Source organism: Balaenoptera acutorostrata, chromosome 8 (assembly GCF_949987535.1).
Source record: "Balaenoptera acutorostrata chromosome 8, mBalAcu1.1, whole genome shotgun sequence".
Taxonomy (NCBI): domain Eukaryota; kingdom Metazoa; phylum Chordata; class Mammalia; order Artiodactyla; family Balaenopteridae; genus Balaenoptera; species Balaenoptera acutorostrata.
This window is the reverse complement of record NC_080071.1, coordinates 14,612,563-14,639,667: the sequence shown is the minus strand read 5'-3', so window position 1 is coordinate 14,639,667 and position 27,105 is coordinate 14,612,563. Positions and strand designations below refer to the sequence as shown.

General features: G+C 37.7%; 1 protein-coding gene across 1 annotated transcript; it reads left to right on the top strand.

Moving 5' to 3' along the window:
• Nucleotides 1-938: 938 nt before the first annotated feature.
• On the top strand, nucleotides 939-27,105 carry ARL5A (ADP ribosylation factor like GTPase 5A). Its single transcript, XM_028166768.2, has 6 exons — nucleotides 939-1,304; nucleotides 11,676-11,736; nucleotides 12,551-12,698; nucleotides 14,776-14,859; nucleotides 19,780-19,931; nucleotides 22,660-27,105. The coding sequence occupies exons 1-6, from the start codon at nucleotides 1,259-1,261 to the stop codon at nucleotides 22,706-22,708; spliced, it is 540 nt and encodes a 179-aa protein (XP_028022569.2). The 5' UTR covers nucleotides 939-1,258; the 3' UTR covers nucleotides 22,709-27,105.

Sequence of the window (27,105 nt, the reverse complement as noted above, 5' to 3'; positions counted from 1 at the left end):
TGAGGTCTTACTTAAATGGGTTATTTTTCTATGTATTGAGATGAGATAGTGTATGACTAGGAGAAGTGGTGTGGAAAGGTGGAGTTTATTGCTGATTTTGTTTCATTTCATTTAGCTCTTGCACCTGGGGGGCAGAGCAGTTCAAAATGCCTTTTACAGCTCCCGCACCTTTTTCTTTCTCTTTTTACCGAAGTTAAAAAGAATAGAAGGGGTTGGAGCTGTTTCTGGTTTCTTTGTGTAAGGGAAGGAGTAAACAACCTCAGTTTCTTGTTTTCCCACTCTTGCCTCTAACAAGAATAGAGACTAATTATCATTGTTATCAGATGATCTGGAATCGAAGAAAGACTTTAGAGACAAACCCTCTGCTGCTCAAACAGCTTTAGTGGCCACTAAAAATTTTTAAACACGGGAGTGAACTGATCAAGATAGTTGTTTCGGGCAAGACTGATCTGAAAGTGAAGGGAGATTGGAGCGGGAACAGCCTTGAGGTGCAGGACGGCCATAAGGCGACCGCTTAGCTAAGGCCACCCTTCAGGGCGTCCAGGTCAAGAGATTTGAGAGATAAAGGTATTCAGCTTCCCTCAGAGCCCCTGATGGAATGCCATGTCTTTGAAGGCCAGGACGTGGGACTTTTGGTGTACTGTACGTGCAGGGTTGGGGATGGTCACTGGGCACTCAGTGACATGTTCACATTTTGGCTCTGTGGAAGAAATGCAGAAAAAAACCAAAACTCGGCGGGGACGCCAAAGCAAGCAGCCCAGAGCCACCTGCCCCAACCTGCAGCCCCCATTGCCTGGATCCAGGGGCTCTGTCCCGCCGCCTGCAGGTCGCCCGGCTCGGCACAGAAGCTAGGGCCAGGCGGGCACCCTTTCCCAGACCCCGCCCCCTCCGGCCGCGCGCCTGCGCCTTCCCGTGGCCTCCGCCCCGCCCCTCGCCTCCCCCGCCCGCCCGGTCGCCGCCGCCTGAGCTGCCTGAGAGGAGCTGGGGGACGACGGTGGCCCGCGAGGCTCGCCGCAGACAACGCGGCGGCGATGTCCGCGAGCCAGGCGGGAGCCGCGGCGGCAGCGGCAGGTCCTCGCGCACGGCAGGGCGGCCTGGGCTTCGGCCTCCCTCCGGTTCCTAGGAAGCGGGCCGACGGCCAGCGCGGGAGCAGCAGCGGCAGAGACGGAGGCTCCGGCGCGTCTCTCTCCTCCCCTTGAGCCTGAGCCGGGGGAGGCCAGGCGGCCGGGGTGGCTGGAGGGGGGTCCGCTGCCCGAGAATGGGAATTCTCTTCACCAGGATATGGAGACTGTTCAATCACCAGGGTGAGGGGCTCGGGCCGAGCGCGTACGGGTTAGGGAGAGCGTCAGCCCTGGCCGGGTGGGTGGGGGTCTCCGAATACTTCCGGAGTGTGGGCGGCGCGGTGGCGCGCGCTCTCTGCGCTGGGTGCGGGCTGCTGCGGCTGCGGGCCTTGGGGCTGTTCGCGCCCACTCCCAGCTCGGGAAAGTCCCGACTCGCAGCCCTTTGTCTTAGGAGAGCTTCCTAAGAAATCCATGCCTCAAATACACCCATTGCTCCGATTTCGACTGGGAGTGGAGAGGGTTTCTTGCCTCACGTCCGGCGCCCCTGAGTGGCCCCTCTTGGTCCACGTTTCAGTCCTTTTTCCTTCAGTAGTTGGGTTTGCACACCACTGAGAAATGCTGGGGTTCTCTGGGATGAAGGTTACAGGTTGTGGCCCCAGCCGCACCACTGAGCACCCGAGGATTGCAGAATGCGGTAAAACCTGAGGAATCGCTCTTGGCTTGACCAGTACATTCAGGTTTCTGATCCTGCCCTGCACCTCCACCCCGCCCTTCCCCACTTTGGGGAGATTCTTCTGCATCCTGAGTAGTGATGGTCCTCTCTCCTTTTGCCGTATTGATATCTGTGTTTAAGGTTAAGCTTAAGGTCACTTTCCTACTCGTGTTGCTTATTTAGAGGTTTTGGGGGGCTGGATTAAAAAATGGTAAAGTGTTTCACCGAAAGCACTTAAAAATCATATCATATGAAACATTTGTTATCTGTAGGTAACGACTAAGTTACCAGGTATGGAGTGTATTATAAAGAGATGCTTAAGTTCATCTAAACTCAAACATTGCCTTGAAATGCATATCAGATTTAATGAAATTTGTTACAAAATAAGTGTAAAACTGGGGAAAGAAGAGACAGTTTTAACAAAAAAACTCCATAGTCATTAAGATACACTATAGTTACTGGTGTACTTCTGTTTCTTTTTAACTCAGGTAAGGTGATTCATCATCCTGGCTGTCAGTAACTTAGTTTGTGTTTTTCTCTTGCGTAAGCTGGTGGTGGTGTCACAGCCCAGAGTTTTCCAGTAAAGACTTAAATGAATGGTGGCATCTATTATGTACAACCATCCCCGCCTCCTCCTTCGTTATCCAGCTGCTGCTGTAAGAAGGCGATGGGAAGGGAGCAGAACTGGAACTTGTGATCTCTAGTATATCTTTTAAAAATATAAAGATGATAGTGTCGATCACATGATACTGAATGGAAGAGCAGTATTTCAAATGATTTTCAAATGATACGGAGAATTTTCATAAACTGGAGAAAGCCAGTTCTAATCTACACTGTCTCTGGCTAGCTGTGTCTGTTGAGAGAAGGGTGAGTGGGAACCAGTCACTTAACCTCTCTGGGTCCGGGTCTCACCTAGAACAGCAGGGATCTTGACTATATGACTGTGGAGCCCACAGATCCTGAAAACTTAATCTCTAGGTCTTAAGAATTGAAACTTAACCTTGCTGCAATACTGGTGGTGCTTATAGTAGATAAGATCTATTCTAGTTTTTAAATCCATAATTTTGTATTATTTTTAGCAAAGCTAGTATTTCAACTCTGCTGTGAAATTCAGAAAGGCTTTGCGTGTTAATTGAGCTCTAGTCCTGCAAGAAAAATTAGATATTTCCACTTTCTATTTTGAGTCAATGATAAAACTATTTGTCTCTAACTTAAGAATGAATTAGAACTTTGCCAACAGCTATTGCCAGTAGTAAATAATGATGTGTGCTTTGTTACCACTAACAATCGCTGAGTAGTGTTCTTATTACCTGTATTTTGTGGTAATTTTTGACTGGACATTTATTTCAGTGTTGGGAATTAATAGTAAGAGAAATTAATGAAGTTAAGTTCTAAAAATTTAGATGTCAATATTGTGAAAATGTGAATAAACTGTTTCTCTCCTGTTAAATGATGTGGTTGTCTTATCAGCAGGGTCACTTTAAAAAATATTCAGCATTACATCTAATGTCAGGTACTTGTTGGTCTTTTTAGTTCTGTATTAAATTGGATATGTATATGTGTGTTAGATATATCTTGGATGCTTTATTTTACCTTCAGAAGATACAGAACACAGTCCTATGTTCTTTTCACATAAACTGTTGGAAGGAAGTTTTGGGGGATTACAGAATTTGCTATGCTGATGAAACAAACTGTGTAACATCTCTCTCTCTCTCTCTCTCTCTCTTTTTATTTTTTTTTTGAGCTCCCTTTAAAACAACTTTTTCAGTTTAAGCTTAAAATGTGAGTACACAGTGAAACCTAATTGTGTATTGTTCAAACTTGAAAAACCAGAGGTTCCATTTAGGTGATATTTAAATCAGTAGGGTACAAACTTTGTCCTAGATGTTGTTGTATATTATCATTTTTAAAAGTTTATACAGTCCTTGGAAGTAGTTATTCTTTTCTCCTGAAAAGAGGAAACTGAGGTACCAGTGGAATGAGTTTCCTAGACGATGCAACTGGTAAATGCCAGAGTTAAAATACTGCAGAAATATGCTGCTGACACTGGTCTTAAAGAAGTGACTGGCATCATTTTTTTGTATGAAATCCCCTCCCCCCCCCCCCAAAGGTGTTTCTCAGTTACTAAACTATAAGTGTTTACAACTTTAGGACTTTGAAGAGTTGCCATTAGTATCTTTTAGTATAGAAGGGCTTATGATCAGTACTCGGTTTGTTTATTAAACACGTATTTTGAACACCTATTTTGTGCTGGGGGACTGTTCTAGATGGTGGGGAAAGACAAGGAACAAAACAAACAAGACCCCCTGCCTTTATGTGGGGAGACAGAAAATAAGCTAACTTCATCTTTATAGATAAAATAATAGCAGTTAATACTGACATGCAAGGTTAGGGTCTACATGTTTCATGCAGTTGATTTAGTCTTCACTTAACTGATTTTCTCTTAACCACAACCCTGTGAGGCAGATATTCTCCCCTGTTTTAAAGGGGCAAAGAAACATTAGGTAACTTGCTTCAGGCACTACAGTTAAAAGTGATGGACCTTTTAGATAGAGATTTTAACCGAGATAGTCTAGTGCCTGAGTTAGTGCTCTTGAAACAAAACAAAACAAAACTTCCTTTGTATAAGAAGGATTCATGTTAGATAAAAGGAAGAACTTTCAGACACTAACTATGAACCTTGAAAGAAGTTGTGAAGTTTCCTCATGGATAGCCTTGTTTCATTCTTCAGATTGGTTCTTAGAAAAGGAATGCTACATTGTGAATGAGTTCTGGAGAAGCTCCCTGTGCTGCAAGACCTGGTGCTGGGAAAGCCACCTCTGCTTCTGTTGTTTTTTTCATTGTGTGGGAATTCAGAAGTGTAGAAGAGTACATATAGAAGCTGAGTAGCCAAAGGGGTGAACTGTGCCTGCTATTAAAAATTTTAGCTCCAAATTCACCCCTTTTGCATGCTCTGTGGATACAGAACTGGGTCCTTTAAGTATTTTTCTTTTGCCAGCTGGCGCGGTGTTAGGCTCTGTCGGTAGACGGCATTGGAGGGACCCTGAAAGAGGAGAGGGTTTTGCTTTCTGGATATGGCGTGCTGCTCAGCAGGCTCTGTCCTGCTCATGCAGTGTGGACATCTTCCCCAGTGGCTGGCTCTTGCACTATGTAGTGGTCAGCAGCAGCTTCCTCTAGCACCCACTTCGGTTGGTCTCAGAATGGAGGCCCTCCAGTGAAATACCTCCCAATGAACAGTTTTCCCCAGCATCCTAGAGGGAGGAGTTCCAGAAAGATCCACTGGCAAGTTTGCATAGCTACTTCTCTTGACATTCAGTGAGCCCTGGCCCGGCCCTCAGCAAGGTCTGCATCTCAGTCCTGGGGAATTGGGGGAAACTCTCAGCCCTAGAGGTAGCAAATACTCCGTGTATTTGTCATTCCTTTAATCTTTAGAGTTACTTCTTGTGAGCCAATCCCTCATTACGCCGATCCTCTGTAGTAGTTATTTTCTTTAAATTAAACTTTGAAAGTTCAAATTGCTATGTGGTTTCTGTTTCCTAATTGGATCTCTACTTTTGCCGTGTGTAATTGTTGCTTTTCATTCAGCAAAGTTTTTTCCCCCTGAAACTTCACTACCATTGCTGTAAATCACAAGTTTATATTCAAACTTTGTTTTTATTGATGATACTTTTAGATTTTGCAAATTGAATTTTTAGTATGTAGAGACTTGATCAGTTATCTCCCTTCTAACCTTTATGTCTTCCAAATCTGTATTATTTATTCATTCATAGTTTATTAAGCACAAGCTTTATTCTAGGCTCTGTGTTAAGGCCTGAGAGAACTGTAGTAAACCTGACAAATGGATTTTCTGCTCCATGTGAGACAGAATGCACGGGGCTTAGTGATAGTTTGGATATGAGGTGAGAATGAAGAATCAGGAGGACTCTCAGTTTATCTGCCTTAGTATTTGTAGTATTTGTGTTTTCTGGCTTTGGTATGATTCACAGAGATAGAAGTCCTCCAGGATGACAGTGACATTTCTTTTTGCTTAATTTACTGACTGGTAGTTGGTAGGATATATATATATATATATATATTGACTCTTAGAACCTGGCAGTAAACAGAACTGGTAGGCTGCCTGCGTATATCAAAAGGAAGTGAAGAAGGGAAACAAGCATTTTCATGACAAAACAGTAAAGTATTGATTGGGAAACTAAAGCCTAAGTGATAATTCAAAATTCCATCCAGGCACTGTGACAGTGTATAGTTGTTTTGGCTTATCTGAGAAACTGCAAGAATGCTATGGCATAGATATTCTAGAAGAAGAACCATACTAAGCAGTAAACTTGTCATGAATCACATGCATCAAAGAGTTGGTATAACCAAAAGTTTTATTACATTTTCCCATAATAAAATCTCTTTGTATACATATCATATATTCTATGGAATGTTTGTTTTGAAGTGCATTATAACAGTTTTTAGCTACAAATTTGTGTTTTTCATAGAACATTGTTCTGGTAATGAGAGACACAGGTTGGGGTGGTGAAAGAACCTAAGGATAGTCAAAGGAAGTTGATTTAGTATTAGAAAGTGTGAATAATCTAACACTGTTGTTGGGGATAAACTGGCTCTTCACCATTGAGTCAGCACCTTTATCTTTGAGCCCATTGCACAATTATGTCTTAATTTTATAGTTCTCATTGTGACCCATGTGCTATACCTTAGACTTAGGAAGCTGTTATATAGCCATTGGTGCTTTATTGTAAAAACACACAAATATTCAAATAGAGACAAGTCTTAGGAGGGAGTAGATATAAGTTGGTATTGAATGTGGCTTGTAGGAGTTTAGGTGGGGTGAATAGGTGAAGGACCTCTGGATCATGGCCTCATTGGAATGCCCTCCAAAGAGATCTCAGACTGCTCCACAGAACATGTGGCTCCTTGGAGATTTTCTAGGTTCTGCACATGTTTGATGTGAGACTCTTTCTTTCTCTTTTTCTTTTTTTTTTTTTAATTTTTATTTATTTATTTATTTATTTATTTATTTTTGGCTGTGCTGGGTCTTCGGTTCGTGCGAGGACTTTCTCTAGTTGCGGCAAGTGGGGGCCACTCTTCATCGCGGTGCGGGGACCGCTCTTCATCGCGGTGCGCGGGCCTTTCACTATCGCGGCCCCTCCCGTTGCGGGGCACAGGCTCCAGACGCGCAGGCTCAGCAGCTGTGGCTCACGGGCCCAGCTGCTCCGTGGCATGTGGGATCTTCCCAGACCAGGGCTCGAACCCGTGTCTCCTGCATTAGCAGGCAGATTCTCAACCACTGCGCCACCAGGGAAGCCCTCTCTTTTTCTTTTTAAAATATTTTAACCACTAAAAAAAAACCCCTCATGAGTTCAAATATGTTAGCTTGCATTCACTTGATTGACTTTAGAAATCTGCTTTCTGTCTTAAGAGTTTGGAGGAATGTTTGCATATTTATGCATTTGTAGGTGACAGGAATTCATTGTGTTTGTAAAATTAAATAGAAGAGGGAGGTTGTTTCCAGTATGGACAGTGGCTTGAGTTGCATCTTTACTTCCCCTATCAACATCTCTGACACTCTTTTCTCCTGGTTACTCTCCACCATGCCAGACATGAATTCTCGCCCTGTATCGTCCACCAAACCTTCTCTCCCCAGTGTGCTTCCTTTATTTCTAGGTACTAGTGAAGAAAGACTTAACAAGACTTTACATCTTTATCTACCACAGGTTATGTTATCTAATTTCAGCTTATTGATTCTCTAGTTCATTCATTCAGTGGCTGTAGAAGATGTGTCTTGAAACTGTTCCCTCCATCCTGTCCTCAGCTGGCAACTAACTTGTGTTAGGAGGAGCTGGAATCCCGTTGTGAGCCTCTTCTGCCATCTGCTTTATCTCAGTGTATGTGTGTTTATTGCACGATGGTTTGTTCACAGTAGTTTCACCTTATCATGTTCATCTTGTGGTCAAGTATGATACAGAATCTTTCTTTAGTTGTTGTTGTTGTTGTTGTTGTTGTTTTTGCCTAGTTAGTCCTTCCTCACAGAAGTGGTAGAAGAGTACTGTGTTTGAAATCAAGAAATAAGTCCAGTGGGGCATGGCTAAATTAAGGAGACCACTTTCAAAAACAAAACCAGATAGGGTTTTCACCTTAAAAGCAAAGGAGCCCAGATAGTTTTTCTGCTGATACGTCCTACTATTACTCAAAATATCTTTTGAAACTCCTTTTAGAATTTCTTTAGAGCCACATTTAAAAATCATATCATTTAGGAATCACACCTCATTTAACAACAAAAAGGTAACATTCGTCTTAGCTGCCTTTTACCTTATGACTGAGATGATACCACGTGGCTCCCCTCCCCCTTTAAAATCAACTTCATCTTCAGAACACCATTGAGAGTGTTCAAGACAGTGTATCTCAGACTCTGAAAGTAATGGCAAGAGAAAAGTAGCAAAATATTTTGAAAAACAGTAGCATGGTTAGAATAAGTGTTTAACCTCCTTAAGTGATTAAGGGCCTTGTAAGAGACAGTGCTCTTGTATTTGTGATCTCTGTGTGTATAATTCATACACACAGATGCATTTTTTAGTCAGTCTGTAGTTATTTATCATAGATCCTTGCCTAAATTTATATTTGCTTTTGCCCCTATTTTGTACTATTTTTAGAATATCATTTCTCTCATTGGTCAGAATAATTGTATTTTCTTCCTGAGTACTGGCAAGTCTGTCTAAATTTAGTCCTGCAGCTAATACATAGTGGTTTACAAAATGATGTTCCTGAAACTTAAAAATAAGTTGACGTTTTAAGAATTATATTATTAAAAATTGGTATTCAAGTGAGAAACTAAAAAAACTTTCATCCAAGTCAGCGGTCAGAGTATAGCCCAATATGAATTCTGATTATATTAAAATGTTTGCATTGCTTGTATTACTAGAACTGAAGAAGATATCTGTCATCAAAAGGGGAATGCCTAATTTGGGGACATAGAAAAATATAGAGTCAGGCAAAATTGCCATGCTGTTTAAAAACTTCCCAGGTAAAAAGGTACCCTGCTCCAGGGACTCAGTAATCTGGCCCTGATGCAGGTATGGCCTTCCTGTGAAGATGGATTTGTCAGTCACCACAGCCTTTAACACTCCCTTTGATGGGATTCCATGCTCCCCAAGTAATCTTCTGATTTTAATTCAGTCACCCTACATACTTTTCCTTAGGCAGAAACTGCACTTGTCAGGTAGTTTCATTTTCTCAGTTCCTTCCCCCTAGTCATCTCTAAAGATGATAGACTGGGCCTGCATTTTTAAAGTGACTTTTAAGAACCTGCGTGGGGGGAGCATGGTGAAGTCAGTTTAGGACCCTGGTGGTTCTAAGCTGCCTGCTCTTCCTTCACAGAAATGAGTGATTGGATAAAATGGATTGTATTAAAATTTTTTATTTACTTGATGTTCGTATTTTTGTACAACAGGAGGTACCTATGTAGCATTAGGAATTCCCCTCTATGGTTAATGTCAACTATCTGGAAAACATCTACCACCTGACTGCAAAAGCTTTTTCTTAAAGATCTCCTTACTCTTAGGTATTATAATCCTTAGCATTTATTATTTATAGAATGAATATTAATTAATTCAGCATTTACTGAGTACCTACCTTGTACCAGAAAAAGTTGTAGTTACTAGGAATATGAAGATGATTAGCATGTGATCTATATACTTGAAGGGTGCCTCATTAAGCTGAGAAGATTAGTGAGTGTACATGTAAATTATTATAAGTGCTGTATTCGAGGTGTGGCAGAAGAGCAGGAGAAAGTGATTTTTCTTGAGAAGCTAAACCTTAAAAGATTAGTAGGAATTCTTTAAATGGAGAATTGGAGAGGATAATTCCAGCACAGGTAAAAACCATGAGTAGAGGTAGAGAAACGTTTGCCGTGAACATACGTGGCAGCTTATGTAGGGAGAACAGCTTGAACTCCAGCTTAAATACCTGGCGGTAGTGGTGAGGGATAATAAAGCTGAAGCCTATTCATTTGGGACTGGCTTTATTTACAAGGCTGAGAACTTGTACCTTGTTTTCCTGTCACACTGGAGAGCCATCATTTAAATAAGAGAGTGGCATTATCAGCTTTATTGTTTCTAGAAAGATTACTCTAGAAACAATAGGAAGATGGACTGGAGATAGTCTGCTTAGGTACAGTAAGAGATGAGGAGTACAACTAGGACAGTGGGAGCAGACAGGTTCGGGATATATTTCTGAGGTAGAATAGAACTTGGTGACAAATTAGATGTTCGGGTTGAGGGACTCCAAAGGCATCTGAATTAATGGTAATACCATTAAGCAAATTAAGTAAGATAGAATTAGGAACAGGTTTGAATATTGGGTTTTTGGTTATGTTGAGTGGCACTGTGTCTATCCACTAGGTAGACTGGAGTTTAGGAAACGTTTGGGAACATGGATTAGGAATTGTCTTTCTTGGTGGTAGGCACACCCCATGTGCTGTCTTAATCATGACATAACCCTGAAAGAGAGGTAGTGTTGTCCCTGTTTTACAGTGACAAAGCTAAGAGAGAAATAAGTCATTTGCTCAGGGTCACATAACCACATGTATTTTTCCATCTTGCTTCAGTTATCTATTACTGTGTAACAAGCCAATCATAAATTTTATGACTTAAAGGAATAATTTATTACTGTCCCTCGTGGTTCTGTGAGTTCACTGAGCTCAGTTAGGAAGTTCTGGCTTGGGGCTCATTTGATTACATTTGGATGGCAGCTAGAACTGGAGTCATCTCCAGCTCCACCTGGCTGCATACCCAAGGTGGCTTCTCTATTTGTGTGTCTGGTGTCTCAGCTGGAATGGCTAGAACAGCTGGGGGCAACTGTGTGTCTCTCTCCGCAAGATCAGTCCACGTGATTAGCCTGAGCTTCCTCACTCATGCATAGCAGTCTTGGGGTAGTCGGACTTCTTACATGGTGTCTGGCTTACCCCAGGGGGAGTTGTCCTAGAGCCAGGCAGCAGCTGCAAGGTGTGTGATAATCTAGGTGTGGAAGTCATAACAGTGTCACTTCTGCTGCATTCTTGTGGTTAAAAGCAAGTCATAGGACCAGCCAGGATTTAAGGGGGGAACTATATAGGGGCATGAATATCCAGAGGCCATCTTTGGAGATTAGCTTTCTCCACGCACTGCTGTCTTTCAGAATAGTTTTTAGACAGCGCGGCAATAGATAGGCCCCAAGATGCCTTGTTAAAATGTGAAAGGAGTGCAAGAAGACAGCTCTGGGAAACATGAATGTTTGAAGGAAGACCCAAGGAAGAGGAGTCAGTGGAAAAAAATAAACATCAAGAGACAGAGTAAGAAAACTTGGAAAAAGTGATGCTTTAGAAGCCAAGGGGAGAGGAAGCTGCTGCCACCATAGCTATAGGTCCTTAAATTTGGTTAGAAAGACCCTATGGTTCATATGTACTCAGATAGCTTACAGTTGCCTTCTGCCAGCAACTTTAAAAGGCTGCCCTTTTTTTCCCTTCCCATTCACCCCATCTCACCTATACATACCCAGTTAAGGCCTAAAATTCACATTTAGAACTTAAGTGACTTAGTCCAATGTGAAACATTTACACCTCAAGTCATCCATAAATTGTTGTGATTACATTTGGGATACTTTACTGAGAGTAGGCTTCCATAGAGTGGAAAGAATGTAGTGCTTCTGGCTTCCTTCAGAGAGATGAGAGTTCTCTGTGTAGAATGAGGGGGATAAGGTTAGGCCAATGGCGTACTTCTGGTCTTGCTGTGATGTTCTTTTGAGTTACAAGAAGGTATAAAGTGCCATGTACTGAATTATACCATAGCTGGAAAGAATGGGTGAAATGGGAAAATTTTTAATTTTTGTTTTTGATTAAACACTGGTGTTTTTCTTTTTTTCAGAGCACAAAGTTATCATTGTTGGGCTGGATAATGCGGGAAAAACTACCATCCTTTACCAATTGTAAGTACTAACTACTTAAAATTTTTCATTTTATTGTTTATAGTTACTTTTTCAGCCTGAGTGATATTTGATTAATGAAAGCAATAAAAAATTATATGGAATCCAAGTTACTCTGTAAGAAGGCAGGTTGGCCATGAACCAGGAGCCAAATTTAAGCAACTGTTTCTAGAGAGCTAGAAACTTATCTGACATTGAGCATGTTGTTCAGTTGTTTTGCTTGTGGAGAGTAGAGAAATATTTGTTTCTATAGTTTCCTGGAATGAATCTAGAGTATTCCAGATAGTCCACTACCTAGCTCCACCTCTGTTTAAACCCTTCATTCACTCTTTTTTTTTTTTTTAATAGTTTTATTGCTATTTTTAACAGAATCTCTTTTTTTTTTTTTTCAAATTTTTTATTTATTTATGGCTGTGTTGGGTCTTCATTTCTGTGCGAGGGCTTTCTCCAGTTGTGGCAAGCGGGGGCCACTCCTCATTGCGGTGCGCAGGCCTCTCACTATCACGGCCTCTCTTCCTGCGGAGCACAGGCTCCAGACGCGCAGGCTCAGTAATTGTGGTTCACGGGCCCAATTGCTCCACGGCATGTGGGATCTTCCCAGACCAGGGCTCGAACCTGTGTCCCCTGCATTGGCAGGCAGATTCTCAACCACTGCGCCACCAGGGAAGCCCTTCATTCACTCTTATGTGCTAGTGGAAAGGGGACATTTGGGTACAAAATATAAAAGGAGGTTATGCTGACTTATCCCTTAATTGAAAAATGTTCAAACAATCTAACTTCCTTGCTAACTGTAATATATTTGAACTTTTTTTCCCAGTTCTATGAATGAAGTTGTACATACGTCCCCAACAATAGGAAGTAATGTAGAAGAGATAGTGATTAATAATACACGTTTTCTAATGTGGGATATTGGTGGCCAAGAATCTCTTCGTTCTTCGTGGAACACTTACTATACTAACACAGAGGTATGTTTCTTAATATACTAAGTCTTCTATGAATATAATACCTGGGAAACACCTTCCAGATATGAACTCTTATAGCTCATCTTTTTGAAATATCACAGTATGTTAAATATAAGTAGAGTTTAAACATAGTGGAATCTTTGATTCCCTCTTTCAGGGTCATTGTTATGTATATCCATTCTCATTGAACCTCTGTAGGGAGAATTGGTGGTTGATTAGTCTGATTTTATATTGATCCTAGATCTTGCCTTAAGTACTTGTTTTAATAAAGAATTCCATTTCACAGTTTGTAATTTCATTTCTCTCTTACTATTTATTTGTGTCTGCGTAGAGGAAATCCTAGTTAGATGAGAGGGCTCTGATGGTTTGAATTCTTGGCCAGAATTTTACTATGTGTTTTCTTTTTTGCAATACAATTGCACATTAAAGAATTCTTTTTCTTTTGATTATAAAGCAATTTAGACATAATCATGTATTTTATTTACATATTATTTGCCAAGAGAAAATGTCTGACGTTTGAGAACTTCACTGTATAGACCTTATAAGATGAAAGGCTGTGACAGTTGTTTCTGTAGTGCTGATTATAAGTTAATAAATCTCTTAATGTATATACAGATGAATATTATGTCAGTAAGACACTATTAAGTGTCTCTAATGACTTGATCCCCTAACACTCCATTAAGCATTTGATTATGTCTTTTGGAGAAGGAGTATATATAATTAGTATTCCTATATAAAATGCTGCAGGTATCAAGTTCATGGCAACACCTTGAAAATTAATAGCTTTGTTAAGAAGGCTTGGAGTAGAACAGGTGTTATAGTGATAAAACCATGTATCAGTAAGGTCTCAAGTGAGAGAAGAGGGAAAGTAGCAGTTCTATTATCCTTCTGCATTATGGTTGATGAAATCTGAAGAATAGAAAAGATCCTGAAAATTACTGTGGTTTATTTGGAAATGAAAAGCTAGTTCTAAACAATAAATAGCACATACTAATAATAGGCAGTCAGAATTAACTTGGGCATAACAAATGCCATCATAAAGCAACTATATCTGCTCCTGTTTCCCTGGTGCCTTTTGGTGTTCATGGAATTGAAGAAGAGGCACACTGTAGCTCAGTCCTGCACAGCTCCTTTCGAGTCTTTGATTGCATCTGGTCTCATCATCAGTTCAGGAAAGAGTTGTGCCACTTATATAAGGAAGAGAGCATGGTTTTTGATATGGATTTATTCTTTCAATTTGTTGATTTTTTAAAAATTGATTTCTTTAACTGTCACACTACTTTATTCTCATACGCATGGCCTTTTAGTTTTTTTATTAATTAATTTATTTGTTTTTATATTTGGCTGTGTTGTGTCTTCGTTGCTGTGCGCGGGGTTTCGCTAGTTGCGGCGAGCGGGGGCTACTCTTCGTCGCGGTGCGTGGGCTTCTCACTGTCGTGACTTCTCTTGTTGCGGAGCACGGGCTCTAGGCGCGCGGGCTTCAGTAGTTGTGGCACGTAGGCTCAGTAGTTGTGGCTGGTGGGCTCTAGAGCACAGGCTCGGTAGTTGTGGCGCCAGGGCTTAGTTGCTCCAGGGCATGTGGGATCTTCCCGGACCAGGGCTGGAACCCATGTCCCCTGCATTAGCAGGCGGATTCCCAACCACTGTGCCACCGGGGAAGCCCTCTTTTAGATTTTTAAATTGACATTAATAAATAATGTCTGTCTGGAAGTAACTTAAATTTAGGATCATATTTTTGTCTTACTGACTTATGGTGCAAATAGGCCCATTAGCATTCAAGATACTAATTTAGAAAACAGACATGTTACATATTGGTTAGAATATTAGCAGAATATTCTAAAAGAATGATAACATCATATTGTCTTTTATTTTTTCTTAAAAAGTTAGTAAATATGTTTGAATTAAGGATCAGACCTTTAGGCTTCACCATGTATAGCGGGTATCTCTGGTTTTCCAGTAATACCATACCATAAGGTTCTAATTTCTTGATAGCTGTTAGCCTGTAAATCAACTAAACACTTGATAAATTTTACAAATATCAAATTATGTAATCACTAATGTTTTTTTTTTGTAATTTTAGTTTGTAATAGTTGTTGTGGACAGTACAGACAGAGAAAGGATTTCTGTAACTAGAGAAGAACTCTATAAAATGTTAGCCCATGAGGTAAGTAGGATTCTGGCATTAGATGTACGGGGTTGGGATATTTCTATCACCTTTGTACTTTCTACTTTCTCATGAGCATACTATTTGAAATTTTTAAAAAAATTCTTTATCTGCTGGCCATGCCTGCTTTATAATTTTGACACTTCCCAACTTGGAAGCGTATCTGGAAGCAGCAGAAAGATTGAGGAGTCAGTTGTAGTGTTTTAATTCCGTTTATCTTAGATAAATTTGGTCTAGAAGTTTTCCTGGCCAAAAAGACCTAAGTTGACTTTCATTTTGCATTTTAAATAGATTAATTATACAGACAATTATCATTAGAAATGAGATTTTACAGTGTCAGGGACACACAGCGAGTCTTGATTGTAACTCAGTTATCTGACTAATATTTAAATTTGTTGCTCGTAGGTCTCTGATATTGTTTCTTTAACTGAACATAACTGTTAAAACTAGCCACATTTTCTTAGTCCTTGAGAAATATTACTGGTAGCATAATTTGAAAATTACATAAACTGAATAATATAGTCAGTAATGATAATAGTAACTATAAAATCATACAATATTTATAAAACAGTCGTATCTCTCTATCAGCAGAGTTTTGGTTCTAGGATGCCCACGGATACCAAAATCTGAGGATGTCCAAGTCCCTTGTATAAAATGGCATAGTATTTGCATATAACCGGTATGCACATCCTCTGGTATACTTTAAATCATCTCTAGATACTTATACCTAATACAATGTAAATGCTATGAAAACGTGCAGCAAATTCAAGTTTTGCTTTTTCGAACTTTCTGGAACTTCTTTTTCCTGAATATTTTCAGTCCGAGGTTGGTTGAATCTGTGAATGCAGAACCCACGGATAAGGAGGGCTGACTGTAGTGGCAATTGATTATTTTTGCATGCCTTTTATTGCAGATGTTACTTTCTCAACTCAAAGGTAGAAATAGAAAAGTTAATATTCAGTGGAATTTTAATAAAGCTTAAGAAAACTGGGATATCTTTGTAATGAAGTTCTATATTAATTTTAATATTGATTCAATGGTTTGCTTTAGAGATTTTCATTAAGAATTTTGGTGTGTTTCAGACGTAAGGAAACTTAGTAAAGTGGTTATGTAAACTGAAGTTTCTGTTTTGCTTGTGGTGATCATACCCACCAAGATGCACCTTCCCCTGTTTTGGACTGATTCTAGCAGTTGTGCTAAACCCTTTGGGGTTTTTTAAAAAAAACACATCTTGCCTTTGTACATGTATTTAACAGCTTTCAGTTCTAGTTTGAGAAACAGTAAGCAATAAAAGAGGCAGGGGGCTAAGGATTTTTTTAAATTTCCCCTTTGCATTTTACAGGAATGCATCATTCTTCATTTTATACCAAAGGGTTGTTTTATGAAGACTTTAGAAAAAGAAAAATAAGACACAAAATATATTTGTCTCTTGACTATATTTTTTACTCTGTGAACAGGTAGCCTCCCTATTTGATTCTTACTCTAATTGGCCAGTATGTAGGAGGATCAGTATTATACAAAGCCCAATAGTAGGGCTCAAACAAAGTCATTGAATTTTATAAGTTGGGTCATTAACTTGGATAGATCAATTAACCTCTTCTGTTATGGATTATTATGCTGAGGCCCAGTAGTTTATGGGACTTGAATTTAGGTATTCACATCATTCAGGCTCTTTGCTAGGAAAAAAAAGTAAAAGCCAGAAATAGGGCCTAGCTGGACAGTGAAAGGAGAAGGGATGAGATTACCAGAGAAGAAGGGAATTACAGATGAATTTGGGAGCTAGAGTTAGCCACTTAATAGGGTCAGGAAGAGCCAACTAGGCAGAGTTCTGGAGAGGGACATCCGGATCAAGGATGAGAATGTGTGAAAAACAAACTTTGACATGGGTTAGTCACATGTTTCATGCATACCACAAAAACCAACAGAGTCGTATTATCATCACCAATAATGATTCTTTCTATGTATTACTAAATACAAAGCTATAAAACATTTAAATACATTTCTGAAAGCTTCATCTTAAATGAAGCATAAAACTTTGAAGCTCATGAATTTTTAAAAAGTTCCAAAGACAAAAGGATAGATGAATTTTATTCAGAATGACTCAACTTCTAGGAATTATCTTCACAAAGGAAGCTTTGCGAAACAAACTGACAACTACATATGGCATATAGAAGATGCTAAATAAGTATGCCTTGCATGTGCTGTTATTCATTTTCTTGACTAAACTAAAAAATATTTTTAGACTCTGAAGAACAGAAGTTGATATGTAGCAGAAGTATGTAGCAGAAGTTTTTCGAAGTGTTTAAAATGGGTGATGTACGAAAGATCACTGCTGTTTCCCTTGTACTTTGACCTCTTGTTAAGTCAAGTTGAACAGCCTTAACCCAATGTATCTCTTTTCTACTATTATCATAATGCATAATTGGTTGTGAGGTTATTGCATAAAAAGTAAAGGAAGATTTTCTTTCCTCTCTTCCTAAATATTTAAAAGTCGGTAATATAGCTTAAAAAAAAAATCAAGAACCCTAAATAAAAATATTTGAGCCTGTGAAATCTAGAAAAAGTACATTCAATATGGATTTTTTTTCTTTTCTTTTTTTTAGACCTTTCAGTAAATGACTGTATTTCTTATGTTTTCCAATTTTCAGTCCAGGGGCTTCTCCAAATAATTTTGTTACTAAAAGTGATGAAGATGGGTTACTTGTAAATAAAATAGCATAAACGATGTGTCCTAACTTGTGCCAAGTATTTCTGTTGTCAGATATTTCTAAAGTGTGTTCTCTGAACATGCCAGCATTAGCAATCCTGACCTATATAAAAGATTTCAACACACACTGGCAAGAGATAGTGAAACCTAGACGATAGGAAGATAGGAATTAAATCCCATGGAAAGTCCATCTACTCAATGATTCAGCCATATATCAACTATTGATAACTGTTCCATGTTCTGATTAGGATAAGAGAAAAAATATCCATATACTTGATAATGTATATGTGCACTAGTTATAGTTCATCCCTTCAAGTTTTTGCCTTATATAAATAGACAGATGAACTGAACTATAGGTGAAACAAATTGAATAGGAGCTCTTAAAACTTAATGTTCTAGAGTATCCCTTTCTGACCAAGCTCTTCAGGTAACTCTGTCCTTATCTGTAGTAGTGTAGTTGCATCCTGCAGAGGGCACTGTAACTAAGTCAGCCTCCTTTGTTATATAAAGCATATTGCAGAAATCCTTTTAACCAAATAAAAAATTTACTACTTATATTTTTTATTTGCATCAGAAAGAATCAAAGAAGTCATCGAAACTCTGTTCTAACAAGAGTAAAATAATGTGGAGCAATGTCAGTTTAAACCTACTGAACACTTTCTTGCTTCAAACACACATATACATGATTGAAACCAAAATATTCCACTAAGATCCCTAAGAAGAAGGTGGCATTCAACACAGCTGGGAAAACTTGCAGACATAGCACCAAAACCTTAGTTTTCTCAATATCTCTTAAAATATATAGGCAGAATTTTATGAGAGTTTAATCCACTTGTTGAGTGCATCCATCATGGTTTCTTAGCCCAGGATCCATTAATGGACTTTAGGATATCTATTAACACCCTAAAATCATACATAAACTTTTTTTGGCATAAACATATATACATTTTCATGAGGGAAAGGTTCATAACTTTCCATAGGTTATCAGGGAAGCTCCCGGCTCTAAAAATGGTTGAGAGAGGGGAAGGTAGAGTACAGCAAAAGGGGACGTAGAACCTTTGGTCTGCTTTGTGAGTAGAGTGTTACATCAGTCATTTGGGGGCATGCACAAGGGTAAAGCTAATCCTCATTTGCAGACCAATAAGTGAACTAACATTTGTTGAACTGTCGCCAAACCCAGGTACTGAACTGAGTGCTTTAAATATAGTAATTCGTTCATTCAAACTACATCCCCAGGAGGTAGGTGGTGGTCTCAGCATTTTACAGATGAGGGGCAGCATCTACAGTAGGAAGATCTCAGCTCAAACCTGGCTCTATTATTGAGTAGTCATGTGACTCTGTATGAGTTACTTACATCTGAGTCTTAGTTTCCTCATCTGTAAAATGGGAATAGTAAAGCCTATCTTGTAGCAGTCTTGTGAGGATTAAAGAGATTTTATTCAGGAAATGGTTAGTATCATGGGTGCCTTGCTCAGATTAGATACTCAATAAATGTTAGTTATGAGGAACAGATTCAGAAAAGTTAAAGAACTTGCCTCAGAGTCAAAGCATAGAAGTGGTAGAACTTACTATCTAATTGGTAAATTTGATAAGTTTAATGGTAGTCTAAGAAGGCCCTATCAAATATTCAAAGCTAACACATCTTCATGGACAAAGATAGAAGAGCTAGATCTCAGAAGATGAATAAGATTGGTTTAGGTTAGCACCTTCCAGTTGAGAAAAGTCCTAAGGCCTAAGGCGTATATTGTACATAATGAGTTAGTTTATTTCCTAAATAAACTGTGAAGAAGGTTGTAACTTTAGGTATAGATACCTATACCTAAAGTATAGATTGGGGTAGAATTTTGAAAAGCTGTTGAGTTCCATGCTAAAGAGTAGTTCTTAGTAGCCACAGAAGCCTAGTTTTGGGTTGGGGAAAGGGTTAGATATGTATTAAATTGGAAGATGTGACTGTTTGTTAAATATAGCACTTAGGACCATAAAAATGTAATCTAGGACTGTAAGAAATATGTAAATCCATACAAGTATAGATTGATTTATTTAAATGTGTTCAGTTTGATGTTTACTTTCCATCATAAGAGCTATGAGATACTTTTATGTCAAGTAGTTGAGAAATTCTAGGTTACAAAGATTATCAAATATAATCTGTTAATTAAATTGGAAAATGTATGAAAAAAATGAACTGGCCCTTACAGTTTTTTTTGCTTTTATAGGACCTAAGGAAAGCTGGATTGCTGATCTTTGCTAATAAACAAGATGTTAAAGAATGCATGACTGTAGCGGAAATCTCCCAGTTTTTGAAACTAACTTCTATTAAAGATCACCAGTGGCATGTCCAGGCATGCTGTGCTCTTACTGGCGAGGGGTAAGATGTCTTCTTCATGAATAGCATGTATTTAACTTTGAAACATGTATTTCTCTTTAAAATCAAATATTTAAGGTTACCATGTACAGAACTTTATAAGGGAGAGATGTAAGACATAGTCCATGTCTACAGTGAGAGAGTTTTTAGCTTGGTTCTGTAAAGAATTAAACACAACATACACAGAATACACATAAACATACGAACTAATGCATGTGAGCATACGGATGATAGAGTTGCTGTAGGAATTCTGAGAAATGGGCTTGTCATGAGTCTGGAGAAGTCAGGAAATAGTTCCTGCACTGGCGGTGCGACTTACAGTCTAAGAAAGGAACTAACACTTGCTGAGCGTGTCCTTGCCTTGAGTGCTTTCTATAGAGTGTTTCATTTATTCCTAATAATCATGTAGACCAGTTGTTTTTAATTCACATTTTATGCATAAAGAAGCTGAAATAGAAGAAGATTTGCATGTGGGACTAGTGTGCGGATATGCCATCAGTGCTGTCAAGAGGGAGTTGCTGCACTTAAAAAAAATAAAAGAGTTAGAATTGGAGAGTGTGGCAGGAGGGGGTGCCTGCAGTAGAATTTTGCCCATGTCTAATGCCCAGAGATGAAAGGATTTCAAGAAGGCAGTGGTTGTTAGCATTGTTATGTGTAAGATATATAACATATAATACCTATACGTGGCATAGATAGATAGTGTCAGTAATTCAATATTTGGTTTACTCTTCACTGTGGTCTTAAAAGGAAGGGAATTTCTGCCACTTCAGGTAAACTCATCTATCTATGCCACAAGCTTCTGCCCTTTCCTGACACCTGAAGAACCTCAACCCCAAATTTAAGACCTTTATTTAGAAGCCTTCATGTATATATTTAAAAGCAGAGAAAAAAATGAATTAAATTGGAGATGAAGCTGAACCTTAGTGAAATAGAAGCTACTGTTACCTGATTACAGATATTTGGAAGAGCATAATTAGATCCTCAAAGAAGCAAATCTGTTCATTAAAAAAAAAAATCAGACAATACCAATTGTCCACATACTTATTTAAGTAAAAATATCTTTTACATATTTCTTTGTCGAATAGTTTAATACATGTCAAGATGCATATATAGATATAGGTATATCTTTATATATTATCTTTGTCTATCAAAGGTCTTTAGGCAAAAGCACTGATTATAATACTAAATTTGACAGCAAAGACAAATCATCTAGGATTGATAAAAGATTTAACTTATATACTTTGAGTAATTGTGTGGAAAATATATCATTAGTTAGGATACATATGAACTCTGGCAGTTTTATTTTTAAAAGGGGACATCAACAGATGATGGTATCTTTTCAATTTGGGGTTTATGTAGACTTCCATTTGCAGCAGTTGGCAAGTGGAAATGTTTGGTTTGGGGGGTACTGTTGTTTCCCTGTGCAGTCTGACCACCTTGGTCTAAATTCTTGGTTTTAGTATTGGTGACATTTTGACTCCCATCTCTGCCATTTGCTAACCTCTCTAAGCCTGGGCTCCCTGTGTAATATGGGAAGGGTTCTGGTCTTAGTGTTGTGAAGATTAATGGAGATAATGGATATTAAGTGCTTAGCGCAGTTTCTACTTTGCTGTTAAGTAACTACTATACCTTTAACAGTTTGGAATTAAATAATTTACTCACCTATTATTCTTATTATTTTGTATCATTTCCTATGAGTAGTTTAAAAGTAAGGAATCGAGTAATAGCAGAAAAGTATGGGACAACACCAAAACAACCATTTATTTACCTCATTGCCCTTTTTTCCCTTCTATTTCTATCATCTTCTACATTGTTAGACTGCTATACAAAAATCTGAGTTCTGGCTTTTTAAATATTAATATAGTAGCATAGTTTCTCATATCTATAAAAGCTCCTTGTAGATAACGGTTAATGCTTCATAACAGTGCTTCATTTTCTTATAAAATTATATGTACAGCCATTTCTCTCTTACTAAACATTTAGATTCTTTTACTACAATGAATATCTCTTTCTGTATTTTGTATTATGCTCAATTACCCATTGTTCAGTGGTAACTGGTGTTAGTGATATGAGATTTTATTTCCTTCAGATTTTTAAAATATATAGATGTAACATAAATATTGTGTGCATACTTTGTTTTAACAACTCTACTATATATTTGATATCCTGTCATTTCTACTTCGTTTATATCATGAGCATTTTATCATATTGTAAAATAGTCTTTGAAAGGAAGGTTTTTAATATTTTATCATATGAATGTTCCATAATTTGTTAAATTTTTCCTCTATTGCCAGACATTTAAATTTTACTTTTTCCTATTAAGAATGTTTTCACGAACAGTCGAAATACATAAACCTGTCTTTATCTCTGATTATTTTTTAGGATACATTTCTGAAAGTAGAAAAAGGGGTAGAGTATTGATATTTTAAACATTTTTGATACTTCTTGCTAAATTACTTTCTGTGGGCATTCACTGTGTAATTATTGAGCTCCTTGTATGTGTCAGGCAGTATTCTAGGCACTAGAGACATAACAGAACCAAAAATATACGGATGCACTCTGTGAAAGTATGACTTCACCACAATAGCACCAACATTGAATATTACTGATTTTTTAATCTTTGTTGTTTAGGTAGATGAAAAATGATATCTTCTTTTAGTTTGCTGTTCATAGCTTTTTAGTTCATAACTAAAATATCTTAGTTAATCAAGATATTTTATTTTCTTTATAGATTATGCCAAGGACTTGAATGGATGATGTCACGACTTAAGATTAGATGATCTCTACTGACCTATTCTCATAGACTTTGTATAAATGAAGTGCTGGACTTTACCTGAAAGCTGCAAAAATTAATGGTTTAGATATATTTATAATAAACTGATTTAAACAGTTAAACTTTTTCTATAAGAAGAAAAATTAAGACCACTTATTTGAAAACAAAGATGAAGTCTCACCTTTCCATCTGCTTTCTCATTAGTTCCTTCCAAAGCAAGGTCTTAAAGCTGTGATGGACATTTTTCTCATAAAGAATCCTCTCAGGACATTGTGTAGCCTGTGGTAAGTACAAAGGGAGAGGAGGATATTTTTAACTTTAAGAGCTTTATTATCAAAAGTATTTTGCATAGGGTTGTATAGGTATTGTGTATATACCTCAAATTTGAGTTAATGGCTTTGATTTATGTTCTTAAAAAAAGGAAATAACACAAAAATTAATAATATCCTTAGTTATAACCATAATGAGATGAGTACTGGCATTGGTGGTAAGTGCCATTTTGTACTTCCCCTATGTTCTCCGTATCATACTAACCAACCCCCAAATCATTGAGCTGCTCTTAAAAAAGAAAGAAAAGAAAAGAAAGGAAAAAGCTTGACATTGTGTACCTAATTTTTTGTTGACCAAATCACATACATGGAAACATGTAGTCCAGCTGAGTGAAATATCTGTCATATTCTTGACTTAGTATTACTAATGGGCAGAATTGCACATTGAGCAATCACCAGATTGCCCCCTTTACTGGACCTTATGCCATCTAAATTTACTGAGTAAATTGTTAATCTATTTTCAGTCAATCATTAATTGTGATTAAAATTATCAAGTGATTTTTTTCAGCATTAATTGGAAACTGTTGCATGAAATATGTCTACCCAGAGAAGAAATATCACACTATAAATATTATCAAATAATTTAGCTACAGTCTTCTTAGATATTAAATTGTATGTCAAGCATTTAAAAGTCAATTTGAGATGAAAAGTAAAGCATATTTTCTAAGCAACAAAGAAAATTTCTTAATTTGAAAGTTTCTTATTTCTTAACTTAGGAGTTGGAATAGTTCGAGGGTTTTTTTTGTGTCTGTAAGTTTTCCTCTATCATCTTAAACCACATGAGTGCATTGTTTGACAATTACAAAATACGAATCCTTTTTAATGCTTTTAAGAATTTGGTTTAAATATTGGTCAACATAATGTATTATTTTTACTAAGAAGTGACTTGGCCCCAAAACCTTTTACATTTGCTAGGTTTTTTTTTTTTTCCAGCATCTGAAAGTCTAAAGTATTTCTGTTATAAATGTAAACAAACTTATCCTAAATGTGTTAAAACATATTCTTGGGTACTCTGTTGGTATATCTTTCATGCCCTGAATATCTGGTGACTAATCCCAAACTGGCATGTTTTAGAATATTCAAGAAAAAAAAAACTACTTTTAATACCGACCTTTTAGATTCCAAAGATTTTGATGAGAAATAATAGTACATACTATAAGTATTGACAAAACTTTGAAAGTTCCTTCCTATAAAATATAAAATGCTCGTTATATAAATCCAAGTCAGGCATGGGAAATCAGTGTTTAAAATTAGATGTTTTGTGTTTTATATTTATATTATAATGTTCAAAATGCAAGTATAACATTTTAATGTTTGTCAACTTGCTTTTACAAAAGTAAATCCTAAATTACTAAGCTTTATTTGTTCATATGTCCTCATACTTTTTCAAATCACTGTAAGAAATTGCTTGTATATTAAAAACCCAAATCTATTTTGTAGATGTTGCAGTGTCATCAGAGACAGATATTCTGTAAAGTAGCCCAGCAAATCCACACCTTTTATCCTTTTTGTCTTTTAATTTGAATAACCATGGTTTAGTCCCTTGAATTGCTGCCACATCAGTTCAACAATATACCAGCACATTCCCTTGTCATCAAGGTGTTAGCCAAAATTTATTCTTAATTGGATGTTTAAAGCATGTACTACTTTGTTACAGTTGGTTTAGTGATTGACATGGCATCATGAGAATGCATGAAATCTTTTACCACATTTATGAAACATGCTTTTTTTGTTATATTGTACCCTCCAGGCCAAGCATTAGAAAAAAGTGGTACCTTTATACTTGTGCATAAAACCAAAATTACAATGGGAAAAAATTTTTTAAATTTATGTACGAAAATACATCGAAATCATTGTAACAGTATTACTTCCAAATAACATGGAAAGCCTCATGAATATTGGTGACTTACATGTAGTTTTTAAGTGGAATTAAGCAAAGGGCAATGGTTTTGGTTTTTTAATATGCTACTTTTGGGTGTAAACAAACATTTTATTTAGGGTTATTATGCTCAGCTTTGAAAAGAACAAAGCTTCATACCTCTGTACATGTGTCTGGATTTAAATAGCCTATGTTTGATACTAATTTTGAAAGTTGTGTAACTTCTCTTGATATCTTGGTAAAAGTAACCATATTGCTATACGCATTTAAATGTTTAATTTTGTCATATTGCATTTAGGAAGTATATCTTACACAGTCTAATAAGGATTCTTGTTTCAAATTTTTCAGTTCTATCTTCTTTGGCCCTCATGGATGGGCAAAGAATACATTGAAGGCAGGTAGTTTGGGGGGCAGGGGAAAGTGGGTAGGGAATATGACATTTTGCCTTAAGAATAAAAAAGTGCTTCAGCACTGCTGTCTGGCATTTTTAATGCAGGTAAAGTGCTTTTAGAAGCGTGGCATGGAATAGAAAAGAGTGTCTGTTTTCTGGTCTTCAAGAAGTGCCTAGTAGGTAGTGACAGCGAGATCACAGAGAAGTGCAGTGCACTGAGGAAGGGCCGGAAGTCCCTGAGATGTTCTCTTCTTTTCTGTCTGAGTGTATAGTATTAAGATGTCTAGAAATGGGATTCTGTTGTCCCCTCTCACAGGCACTTTACATCTCTTGCTGTGACTACGGCAACCACATACAGTACAGACAACCTCAAAATTTGTTTATATTAGTGCACATAGAAAAACTGTAGACAGCTTTCTAGTTTCCTCTGCAGGCATTTTTGGGAATATATCTGTAGTGTGTTCTACTTTGTATATAAGGGGTAGTAGCACATCCCAGATTATCTGTGGACTTTGGAGTCATCTTCTCTCAGTTACCCAGTCGTATCCTGGAATCAATCCATCTTTCAAGGCTGGGTAGAGACAAGGTTTCTTTGCATGACTTAACTTTGAACTCTCCCACTGTCCAAATATAATCTGGAACTTCGTGCTTTAAGATTGGCTTTCCCATAGCTCAGCCATCCCCTGCCCTCCTGTATCTTCATTGCCCATCAACGAAGATACGTTATGAAGATACGTTATCTCGGTCCTAGAGATATTCTAGACTTTACCCATATCCACTGTTCTCCAAACCACTAGTTTCTAAGTTGGTTCTCTGGTTCTTTGCTCTCCGCCACTGGCTTGATTCATTGATTTGCACTTTGCTCATTAGAGAGTATTACCAGAGTTGTTGAGTACCTCACAAGACTGGCTTGCTGTGTGCACAGCACATAGATACGTACCAGCAGTAGAGTCCTTTAAATTATACTCTATTTAACATTTTAATACTTCTTAATTTTAGCTTCTCACACTGAAAGGTAGATTGAGAAAGATAAGAGAACTACCTAGACTGCCAGCTCCTTGAGCTACTAGTTAGATGTGAAAGGGGTTAAGTTATATGTGTATTATCTTCCCATTACCAAAAATGAGTTACGTTTTGAGGAATAAAAGACACCAAACCAAATTCATATGTAGTGTTTAACCTGAAGACATCCCCACAACCTCAAAACCGTAGACCACATTCCATTTTTTCCCCTCATGTTTACTTAAAGAACAAAGGTAAACATTAGCTGTCTAAAGGAATTAGTAATGAGAAGCCTATCTTTACAAAATAAACCTGTTGAAATGGACTGTAAAAAACATCAAAATTATCAATCACCATGTATTGACACTATAGATGCAGATATAATATAGACAATACTTTTTTAAAGTTCCACTTACACAAAAAATAAAACTTCTATATCATGCTCCCTCAAAGAATGTATGATAATTTTAAGACCAGAATGGTGGAGTAAAGGAAAGAAAGAGAGAATTTAAAAACCTTGGATGCTAAAAAGTGACTGCTTCTATTAAATCCTAAAATCGTGTGTGGGATTGTGAAGAAATTGTAACAGGATACAGTTGGATTAATTATGCAATATTTCTTATCGAATGTCTAGCCCTTGTGTATTGTTCTGAAAACTAAAGTTTGAATCTTTATGGTCTTGCCGGCTAGATATTGTGTTCTTTGGTAGAAAATTCCCATAGTCTGTACTCAACAAGTGCCTAAAACTGATTTGTGTTGATTTTTTAAGTCCATCTAATAAATTATACATGTTTTCTATGGTA

What these genes read in the sequence shown, in the direction of transcription:
- ARL5A (XM_028166768.2), top strand. Translation starts at nt 1,259, where the DNA reads ATGGGAATTCTCTTCACCAGGATATGGAGACTGTTCAATCACCAGG. An exon ending in GAGACTGTTCAATCACCAGG is followed by an intron (nt 1,305 to 11,675) that starts GTGAGGGGCTCG and finishes TCTTTTTTTCAG; the next exon opens with AGCACAAAGTTATCATTGTT. An exon ending in ACTACCATCCTTTACCAATT is followed by an intron (nt 11,737 to 12,550) that starts GTAAGTACTAAC and finishes TTTTTTTCCCAG; the next exon opens with TTCTATGAATGAAGTTGTAC.